Source organism: Rhagoletis zephyria, unplaced genomic scaffold (assembly GCF_001687245.7).
Source record: "Rhagoletis zephyria isolate East Lansing unplaced genomic scaffold, Rhagoletis_zephyria_1.1 Rzeph_scaffold_06429, whole genome shotgun sequence".
NCBI classification, from domain to species: domain Eukaryota; kingdom Metazoa; phylum Arthropoda; class Insecta; order Diptera; family Tephritidae; genus Rhagoletis; species Rhagoletis zephyria.
In genome coordinates, this window is record NW_016163512.1 from 1 (window position 1) to 12,047 (window position 12,047).

The window sequence follows — 12,047 nt, forward strand, 5'->3', positions numbered from 1 at the left end:
GCCAGTGGAATTGGTGGATGCCGCAGAGTTCTGCTATTCAGAGATTGTTATATGATTTATGGGTTTTGCATTTGTTTTGGTTGGATTTGTTTTGCAAAATTTTCGATTGTATTGCAATGATGTTTTTGGTAGTTTAAAAAAAAATAATTGTTAAGTGAATAAGAGTGTAAAAGGGAAGAAAGAAAGTTGATTAAGTAAAAAAATAAACATAAGCGTACAACTTCCAGAGTAAAGATGTAGTGTATTCAGAACTTCGATTTTCTATTTATTTTTGCTCTAAGTATTCAAATGTTGTTCCTAAAAATGTGCTCATGTGTTTTATAAGATGTATCGAAAAGTAAGTATTCCCTGCCAAAGTTTCCTACTATAGCTGCATTTTTTTTGTAAGCGAGCGACAAAAGAACGCTCAACTCGGGTAAAATTTATTTTTAGCTATTTAAGCAACCCTGTTGGTAGCTGGCAAGAAACATTTGATTAGTTTAACGGTATATATATACCAAAACCAATTTAAATGGGTAACTATTCGAGGTATTTGCGTAAAATATATACGTTTTTAAAAAATAAGTCGCGTATTTCATCATTTAAGCGAGCGTTCTTTTGTAGCTCGGTTGCAAAAAAGTACACCTCATGCGAGTTCATGAAGTAATCAACTAATGGTTGTCTCGAAAAAGCTACTAATTTAGCCCTGAGGTGTGAGCTCTGAGACTACTAGATATGTATGTGAAATCAAATTCATATTAATGGGGAAAAATGGGTGTTTTTTGAAAAGGGGCGTGGCACTTCCCATACCAGCTGAAACTTTCATATTGTATATCCCTTCAAATATTTGGCGTTGAAATTTCAAAAGTTATTATTTATTCAATAAATTAATAAAACATTTAGTGAAAGGTAGAATAAAAATATGGATATTAGATAAAAGAGAGTACGCATAAGTATTGAGAGCGTTCTTTAAATCTATTATCCTTGAACATCCTTGAGAATTTGTAATATTTGTTTTTGAAAAAATACATATTAAAGACTAACATATCCTCAGATTTCGTACTTCTAACTTTTTTAGCTTAAAAAATTAAAAATAGATAAATGTGCTCTAGCGCCTGTGGAAATTAATCTCTTACTGTTAGTGCAAAAATATCCTCAAATGCTATAACGGTATAGCCTCCCCTCCATGCCACACCGTTGCTTGCTTACAGTTGAGATCCATATTCTCTATGCGGATGGCCTTTCTTACGGACCTGGTCAACGCAACTCCAGCAAGCTCCAGTATGTCTTAAGTCTGGTTTCAAATATATCTTCGGTTGCTTAATATTAAGTTCAGACAGAAATTTAATTGAGTCAATTAGCCTTTTTAATTAGACTACCGCGTTTTGGTGTTCACACACTCAGTCTGCTGTTTAGTTTGGAAGTACATGCCGTAAAAATGCAATTTGAGGATCATGGATTTGTTTTCAGTTTAGCGTTATGACAAGACTTAGTTACATAACTAGTTGTTTGTGAAGGCGTTACGCAACTGAAAACATTTCAAGTATTTTATGTCCCACTTCTCAACTTCTATGATGATAATGAAAATACTATTTTTCAATTTTTTTCGAAATTTTTCATGACGTTGTGGTGAAGCCCTTCATCAAAATACATGATATAATCCATTTAGTGGTTTTCTCAAATCCAAATATTCATGCCCGAATTTTTACTTCGGAAAATCACAAGTAATAAATTTGTACAAGGAAGCATGTAAAGGCGTTAAATAAAACCTCACAATAGGGTTGGAACTAACGCAACCCAGCAAATATTACCGACAACCCAAAAAAGCCCCTTCACTTTTCAATACATCTTTTACCCAAAATCTCTCACTGTGACTATTTATTAATGCTTTCCAAAACACCATGTGCTTTTTAAGTGTACATATACTCGTAACAGTCGAAAGGCACAAAATCACTCCTACCACCAACAGCAGTATATGTACTTAAGACTATGTAGATATCCTTAACCTGAACACTATGTATGTATGTATGTACTAACTCTTAAGCCCCTTCACCTGACTTGTGTGTGATATTGCAATATTAAGTAAGCTTACAAATAATATCTACTCACCTGTTGATCGTTATTAAAACTATTTTCTATGAAATTTTGTTCCAAATGATCATCACAGCCAGATGGCAACTCTTCGCAGCCAATCTCATTTAAAGCACACTTAATCATATCCACCAACTTTTGTTTTTGTTTTTCCTGACAACGCAGTGAACCGAGGTCCTTTGATTGCCTACTATTTAGTATTTTTAGGAGAAAAGATTAAAAAGTAAATCACTAATTATTTACTATTATAGTTACAAAAAAAAAACATGCTCGCCTACTTTTGACTATCCTTCGGGGATTGGATGCCATTGCTAGCGGTGCTACCGTTACGCGTTATGCTGCCATTCGCTATAGGTGAACCACCATTCGCTTGCTCGATCATCTTTAGCTGTTTCTCCTGGCAATCCTTCACTGCGAGTTCCAAGTCAATCAGGCGCGATCGCAGCCAATCGACGGTAAGATTATCGACTGTTAGCGTATTTGATTGCAGTTTGCCAGGTATGTCCTCGATGAGTGCGTTATCGAATTGGAATACAAGCGGTGTGGCGGGGGAGGTTCTGCAAATGTTTCACATTTAATTTAAGGCTAATACTACATAAGTAATAATGATGGTTAAATTTTACTTGTGTTTCTCAGTGAATTCCCGATACTCCTCACTGGGATTTATGCTGTTTATCACATTATCAATTCGCTTTTGTATTTCTTTGAATTTGTCAGATGTGAGATCTCCATGTTGACTGGTCTCCTGCAGTATATTCTTCCAGAGTAGAATGAAACTTTCTTGCACGGATTGTTGATGCTCCAGCAGTCCAGGCAGTAATACTGTACGGAAATCTTTTTCCACCTCAACAGCTTCGGTGATGGAGAGTACATATTCGTTGTGGGTGAGATGTAATTTGCGGCAGGCTTTCTGATATTTATCGCGTACATCGTCCAACTTGCGACCACCACGACCGGCTGTAAGTTGTTGAAGGAAGAAAAGTGTTTAATGAAATCGATAGATTTCTCAGCATTTGAAAATGATAAAAATAACTAAAATGTTTCGTGTTACTATTATAAACTTCAATAAAAAAAAAAAAAAACGTTCTCGTTGAAAAACCAACATTTACCTACAAAAATGTGTATAATTTGGGACGGTATTAAGCCATAATTGCTTCAAAAAGTACTAAACAAAACTAAGGTTATGAAATCTATACTAATGTAGGAACTCGAGTTGAGGGTAGCCACGGTTAAAGTAAACAATTTGGGAGAGAAGAACTGAGAAAATTGAATTGTGAGCACGTTATGACAAATTTTTGGTGATACAAAAGCGTAAGTATGTATGTACAGTAGGGTGCATCACTCTCCATAAAAAAAATTGTTAAGGCTTCTCCGTCTAATATAAAATTGATTATATTTCAAGAAATCGGCCAAAATACTTTGGAAAAACATTAAGATTTACTTAAATATACTTCCAAAAATCTAGTTTTTTTACAAATAAAATTAGCCTCAAAAACTATTTTTTCTAAAAAAAATCAGCTCAGATGATAGAAGTCTTTAAGCTTACAAAGTCTGTATAAAAATGTTTAAAAATCAACGAAATCAAAAAAAAAAATAGATTTTTGGTGGTATTTTCAAATCGAGCTAGCTCACGTAAATCTTAATATTTTTTCAAAAATATTTTGATGAAGGTCTTAAAATATACCAAATTTTATAATTGCGATGGAAAACCGCAACTTTTTTTTTTTGGTGAGGCACCCTAGTGTACGTATATTCATAAGTGAAAATTATTTTATATTTTTTTAATTATTTCACTTACATTTTATGTAGTGTTCCTCGAAACGTGTACGCAGTGCTTTATAACCCTCCAAATGTTTTTGATATTCTGCCTTTTTACGAACGACTTCGTCTGTGAGCTAAAATAATAAAAATGAGCATGTGGTTAAAAATTAATAGATCAAATTAAAGATAGCTACAAAAAAATGAGATCCAAGAAGTTTTAATATAAAAAATCATTGTAAAGTACTTATAATCCTTATGCTGACTTATACATATTAAAAAAAAAAACACTTATATTTGTCCATGTAATTGACAATTATATTTAACAGTGTGACAAATAAACTGTTGACAGGGTTGCCTAACTGGACTAGGTTTCCAAACATATGCACATAGTCGGACGAATAAATATACATATATTGCATGGATAGAATCGGTGATAATAAATGGATGATAATGATCCGGCACTTCTGAAATATAGTACATTTTTGGGAAATCCTTTGCGTGTACTTCTTTTCCTCAACTAAAATTTTCTAATTTCTATAGTGTATACAACTGTTTTATCTTACTTTGGCATTTTACTTTTGTTTTACTAATGTGCTTCTACTTTTAATGCTAAATGGGAAGAATTCAAAGAATGGCACCATTTTTGGCACTTTTATTTTTCTATTTGGCACATTTTGGCACTTTTTTTTGCTCAATATGGCATTTACTAGCTAAGTACAGTTGGCAGCCCTGCGCCCAACACTCTGCCACTTTGAAAGAGAACTCCGAGCAAGCAAGTAGAGTCCTCTTATTATTCATACTTTTATATACCCTTTTGTTGCAGCATTTTTTTATACATATACATATACATGCAATAAACCCAGTGGGAAAAAGTAATGTATAGTAGTGATCGAAAAAATAAATATTTAGTCCCGTACCCATCTCTAGTTTTAATCAACCTCAGTGCTTTTATGCGTTTTCGTTGTTGACTAAATGAATGTTTTCGTGGCATTTGCTATGTAGCACATTTGCATGCCACCAGATATTGGCGGTCGCTAAAAAGAGTGGTTAGTGCGAATGCAAGCCTATATTGCGATTAATCTTATATTTAAATTAAACAAATTGTATGCCAAACATATTTCTTTTGATTTTTGAGTGACGTGGATGGGCGTATTTTGCTATGTTGATCTGCACTGCGATTGCGGAATATGGAGGAGCAGAGTCTCTCAGTATGTCCACCAAGTCGATGTGTGCGTCTGTGGTAATCACTTCTTTAAGTATAGTTATTTGATATTTGCTCTAATCTCGCTTTTCTCCATTTTGATGTTAACTCTTCGACTGTTCGTATTCAAAGAAATGCCAGTGCCTGGAATCGTGTTACATTTATATGAACTGACCTAGAGGACATACAAGCAAGTAACCGATTATCATAACTTTTGGATCATCTTACCAGCGATGTCTGACCTTCATTTATAGTAATGCGAGTAGCGTTTTCAAAAGTTACGTAGTCGTAATTGGGCGGTTTCACGCGCATTGTCCAAAATTCCGTAATAATAATCTTATTTATTTTTAAGAGCTTATTTTGAGTAAATTCATTAATTTTCAAACTTCAGAATTTTACCGCTATATGAAAAGCGGGCGTAAGTTCAGGCCGTTTGCGAAACTTTTCAACATATTTTCTTTTTGTGTTAAGTACAGTAATTATACCGATTTTGGTACACACTGATAGAAGGGTTACCGATATATATATGTATGTACATATGTATATGTGGTCATAAGTGCGCGGTGTCATCAGGTTTATTGCCAAAGAATTATTCCAAAATTTAGTTTCGAGTAAATTAGCTTCAATAGTTACTGATTTATCGCAGATTTAGTATTTTTTTAAATTACCGTTATATGTCATATTGCATGGTTATTCTCCGATTTTTTAAATTTTCAACCGTTTGCTAACTTGTGCCAAGGTCAACAGCTATGTCAACTGTGGTAGAAATTGGTAGAACGGTTATCGAGTATATACATGCTTATAAACATAAGTGGGCGGGGCTATGCCCATTTTACGAAAATGTATAATGTTCTTATTTCCCGTCAAGAGATCATTGTTTATACAAATTTTAAGTGAATAAGCTTCATTAGTTACTAAAATATCACAATTTTCGTATTTCTGCAAACTACCGTTATGTGGGAGGTAGGCGTGGCTATTGTCCGATTTTGCCCATTTTCAATACCATCCGCCCTGAGCTCTAGAGAAAACACGTACCATGTTGAGTTACTTAAAATGATCCATCCTAAGATGTCCCTATAATGTCTTATGCCTAAAGGTTTGGTTCTCCACTCCTGCAATATTGTATAGTAGATTCAGGAACTGAAGTCCACTAATGCTGCTGAACGTCACAGACGGTACATATTTTATTATTTAAAAAATAAATATTCCAATGACTGTTGTTACGGAATTCTTAATTTTTTATTTAATTAACACATTTAGGAAATTATTAAAACGTATTAGGCGTTCTAAAGTGTTCTAAAGTCGTAAAATCTTTCAACATAAAATAACTATTATATATGTAGCTCGTACAGTTCGTCATTAGATCTTCTTCGGTCGGTACCTATCGGCCGCGCGAACAGGACATCGTCTATCTTTTTACGATGGGCGATTTTTTTGAGAGTGATATTTTTTCCATCGAGAGGAGTTGTGCCTTTGAATTGCCTACTGAGCCTAGGTGTTGTTATGGGCAAGAGTTATCCTTCGCTTGATCTCCAGGCCGGCGTTATTAGTGGTGCCGGATCCTAGATAGGCAGAGTTCTTCAATATGTAATTCACAATTATACATAACTGCCAACAGAGACTTTTGGAATTCTTGAATTCTTTGTTAGCATAATAGCATAAAATGGTATCAAAGAAAAGTTGCCTACAGGTTACATAACGGTAATTGCTAATTAAAATCAATTAGTGAATGAAGTTATGCCTAACAACGCGCTTAGATACGTGCAAATAATTACAGAATATGTTGGAATACACAAATACATTTTTTATGCTTAATGAATTCAAGATATCAGCCTGATTCTTGTTACATATGTATGTACATTGGTGTTTACATAATCATAATTTAATTTTTTTTTATAGACACATACAGGCACACATATGTATATCGCCTCCCAACTGCCTGATCTCACTGCACATTTCTGCTTATTAGTTAATATACTTCCGCAATGTTTGCAGTTATCGCACTTAATTATGCATTCACCGCCACCACGCAATACTGAGCGGAGATGAGCAACAAAAAAAAAGAAAATTACTAAAGTAAAAAAAAATAAAACAATCCAAACAATACAAAATGCTGTGCATACAAAAGCATCACAACATAACATTCATCCTCATCATGCGCGTCATCATCGAAATCTTCTTTATCTTCGTTTGCGTGCCTACAACAAACTGACCATTGATGGTAATCACCGTTGCACAAAAAAAAATAACTTTGTAAAAAACAACGCGTTTTCTCTTTGCTCTCCTCTCATTTTAGAGCTGCAGTTTTACCACATAATCATCAGCTATGGCTTTTGTTCATCGCTTCACCATAGCACTAATTTCGTCGCTTCGCTTCTTCTCAACAATCAGCAGCAATGTGAAGTTTATCATCAAGCTGCCAAACAATTTCCAAGCTCCTGCTCTTCTCCTAACTTTAGGCAAATTTTTACTTCACCTCACATGCTGGGTCTACTGTTCTGCACTTCGCTTAAGTGCCCACAATCAAGCATTCAATTAAGAAATCTAAGTGGTACTCATTTTCTTAGCTTCCAGCTGCATTGGCGTCTGCTCAGGCACATCTGCGGCGTATCCAATAGACAAACAATGGTGATGATATTCGTAGATTTTTTCTAAGAAAATGAAGGTAACTTTAAAATACAGCAGCGAGTTACAATGGCAGCGAAGCTTGGTTAGAATAACCTAGTCTCTATGCTGCCAGTACTGTCAAGTGTCCAAGTAGTTATGTATGTTATGTTAAGATTTATTTGAATTGTTAACATGCAAAGTTCAGTTCTAACCCAAGGTGGCAGGCAGCAGTTGATGAAAAGTTTGCTGCAGCTGCAACTGCTGAGACCACAATGACTTTGTACCAGTGTTGCCACATTCACGATCTTAACTGATAGTTATAGTTTTTTAAAGGAGCTTACACCAGTGCGCGCTTCCACTCCGCAGGGCCTGTGTTCAAGCTCTTGTCAATGCAACATCGCAAAAAATAGAGGAAAAATGGGATTTTCTTAACAGCGTTCGTCCCTGGGCAGGCAATGGCGAACCGTCGAGTGTATTTCTGCCATGAAAAACAGCTTCTTCGGAGTCGGCGTAAAAGTGTAGTTCCCTCCGCTTTGTATGACAACATCAAGGCGCATGCCACAAATCGGTTAAATACATATGGGTAAGCGCCAATCTATTAGCATTATTATTAACCTTAGAATCGACTTTATTTCAACTATGAATATTGCCCATAGTTTTTTCAAACCTTCAGATTTGCACAAATAAATTAAAATATTTTTTCTCGTTTTTTGGAACTAAACTTTTAAGGTTGTATGAGGCGCTGCAGGTGCAGCGTTTTCTCTTTGAGAAAAGGAGTTTGAGCTGCTCTTTGCATACCAGTAGCCACAAATAATGAGAAATAAATAAATAAAAAAATAACAAATTATTAAAACGGTTACTGTTATTTTATTTTAAATTTATTATTTTTATGTACAACCAACTCCCTTGATGTTCTAAAAAAAAACTACATTCAGTTTTTTGAAAATAATATCTGGCAACACTATATTTGTACCTGTACAATAAAGTATTGTTGTAGGATGCACTACTATGTATGTACATAAGTATAAATAATATTTTTTAAATATGTATGTTTTTACTGTTATTGCTGCGCGCTCATTCTTTACCGCGTTCGCTGATTGTTGTTGACGATGATAGTTATTTTGATATTTTGTTTGTTGCTCACGTGCCGTCTAGAGATGGTAACAAAAAATTTATTTTACTTTTATTGCACATTCCATAGATAGGCGGGACCTGAGGCTTCGCCAAGAACTTGATGAAAATTTAAAGAGTATGTATGTATGTACATATCGACGCCTCCAAACCATACAAACCATACTATACTAAGTCTAAGGTGACATGGAACGGTTTGGAGGTGTCGATATGTATGTACATGAATATGTGTGTATTCAAAAACAAGAGCGTGATAATGGCATTGTGTGGTAATGGTAATGATAGCGGTAAGGTTAATGATAATGGTACTGGAATTAGTAATGGTAGTGGTAATGGTAAGAGTAATAGTAAGGGTAAGGATAATCATGATGGTGGTGGTGATGGTAGTGGTGGTGGAAAAGACAATGGTAATCGTAGTAGTAATTATAATGATTATGATACTAGTAAAGGTAGCAGAAATGGTAATGATTAATAGAAATGGTAATGGCTATGGTAATGATAATGATATTGCTTGTAATTATAATGAAAATGTCATGATAATGGTAGTGGTAATGATAATGAGAAAGGGAATATCAAAATGGTCCCCTTTTTTAGAGGGAAATCGCATTTCTGGATAGTATATTTCAGGTCGAAAGGATAAGGATTGAGCCAAGAGCTTGTGTGAGCAAATCTAATTTTTGGTAAAAAACATCAGCTACGCGATTTTTCAGAACGACGATACGAGGTTTTGTACTTTAGACGACGATATGTATGTTAGTCTGAATGCAGCAAACGGATGTTATTGTGAGCTCATTTGTGATTTTGCCTTTATTTGTACCTTTTCTATTTAATATTTAACGCTTATAAAATTGGACGTGGATTGTTATCTTTAAAAGCTCCATCATATGTACATATGTGTATTCTTTCTGATTGTTTATCTCCCTTGTTGCATTTTTTTTACATCTTTTATGCCTATTTTTTAATTTCCTTCTTTCAGCTCATTTTTTTCTGCGTGCTTTTTGTAAATTTATGATCTTATCTCAAACTCACGTCACCTTCATCTTGCACCAATGCTTATCTTTTTAATATTGCGGTTTATTTTTAAGCTCTGGTGTTTACGTTTCTTGTGGATATTGGGGCATAAGGGTTTTGATGACAACAAAACGGCTACACGGGTGGGAGAATTCTCAGTTTGTCGGCAGATGGCAAAATAAATTTGTAGCTATTTCTTGAGGTTACTCCAAGTAACTTTCGAATCTTACTAACGAGATCTGACAGAACACTCAAAGTTAAGATACCAACTTGAGAAATTCTACAGATATGGACTGCAGGTAGAGCGATTATCGTCTCCATCGAGAAACTGAAACATGATATCCTCTTGTGCTTAATTTCATATAAAGCCCAAAATTGGAGTGAACTTTTATAGGATCAGCACAATGGATCTACATCTATAGGCTGCATGGCAAGTAAAAAGGCACGAGCACCATATAGTATTCAGAAAATTTGAATGGTAAACATCTGTATGTATATGGATTGGCAATGCATTGGAGGATTCAGTTACATATGTACATAAATAGGTTAGGTTGGAAATTAAAAATCATTTTCATTACATTTTATTTATGAACTAATCCAGAAATATTTTTTTCTGCTGGGTTACACAAGGAGCAGTTACAAATGTTCTACTGGGTTAACTTAATTTAGAATTTAAAGTAACAGGCGGATCCCGTTTTGCTATAATTGTCAGTCTTTCCATTGCGTCTCTCAATATTTGGACCTGAAATAAATTTATGTATGTGCATATATTCTACAGTTTTGCGTGTTTTATTGCAGAAAACCTGCCTGTAGCAGAAAACCAGTGGCTATTCCTGCAATTTGAAATACTCCTGGCATTTTCACAAATTATAGTTCAGAAATAAAAGAGACCGATGCTTTGGCTTAATGCATTTCTGGACCGAGGGATGCTCCCATAGGACATGCATACAGAATGTATGCAGAAATAATGATCGATGGATTAAAAAAATTTGTAAACTTTTGATGAACTTTGATACTACTCATGCATATGGTCTTGTTAATAGCACAGTCTGCCTATCAGAATATGTCTATTAGGGTGGTCCTTAAAAATCAAATGAAGGATCTTTTTCAGGCTCACCTCCTCAATCGGTAATAGAACGGTCGGAGATATTACATATAAAATTTGGTCCCTAACTAAACTAAAAAACTAAACTAAAAAAATAAAAACAATTTTTTTTTTCATCTAATACCCAAACTCGATACTAAATACTGTAGTCAAAGATATCACATATAGCAAATATGATGTTAAAATTTGCTTCCTAGATTTAAGGACCACGCTAAGCTCTATGCTCCAATTACTTTAATAACTCCACTTTCGTTATTTAATTCGATTTTTTGACACTACACTCATTTACTGAACAAAAATGTTAAATTGTATTAAAAGAGATCTTGTGGAGCAAAATGCGAAAATTCTGCTGATTCCCGCAAAGACATTCTATGGCAATCTACTTCCAAAAAATGTATCAATGATGTTCATTGATCTATAAAAACTTTACCATAAGTGCACTTATTTCATTGCCATCAATAATGAAAAAGAAACAAAAGTAAATTCATAAAAAAGCGATGATGAAGCAACCGGGTAAGTGAAAACCAGTTAGTGAAACATTTGGAAAACTTCGCATTGCAATGGCGGATCTTGTTTTCTCTTTCCGTGTTTGTCAACAATGTAAATAAGTAAGCGGTTTCCAATAGCGGAGGCCACACAGTCATTGTGCGTTGAATTACCATAAATTGTTATACATACGTACTAAATACATATGTTCGTATGCTGATAAATGCCTTGGCCGTAAGTGGCGAAGAAGAAACCCGGGCACATAATTAAAATAAATGTTTAAGTAAAACAAAATGAAATTGAATCAAATAATAATAATTTAAAAAATAAGAGTATTTAGTTTCTCTTCTGCGCCAAATGGAAGCCAAGTCCTTCCCGCATGGTATTTCCATTGCAGAGGAGGCGCCGCGTGGAATACTTTCAGCGCTGGAGCGTTTCTTTCCATTCGGACGACATCGTAGCATACAGCTGTGCGCAGAAAGTATTGGCGACATGTGGGGGCCATGGACAAGCCAGGCTCTTCGGCTAACCTTTCAACAGGAAGGATATTATCTAACAAAATCTAAATGAAATCGAGATACTTTCCGGCTGGTCACAACAGACTGTGATTCTACTTGCACAGCATAAGAGTCGGAAGTCGAAGTGTTAAATGTTTCAAATGGAAACTGCTAGAAA

At 34.8% G+C, this 12,047-nt stretch overlaps 1 protein-coding gene across 1 annotated transcript; it reads right to left on the bottom strand.

The window, feature by feature from the left end:
- Positions 1 to 3: 3 nt before the first annotated feature.
- Positions 4 to 8,934, bottom strand: LOC108373158 (tyrosine-protein kinase Fer-like; the record flags this gene model as incomplete). Its single annotated transcript, XM_017629008.1, has 7 exons — positions 8,923 to 8,934; positions 8,698 to 8,790; positions 3,869 to 3,965; positions 2,694 to 3,027; positions 2,349 to 2,627; positions 2,089 to 2,260; positions 4 to 30 (listed from the first exon to the last, which is right to left on the bottom strand). Coding segments are annotated over exons 1-7 (1,014 nt in total), but the record flags the coding sequence as incomplete, so codon positions are not given.
- Positions 8,935 to 12,047: the final 3,113 nt, after the last annotated feature.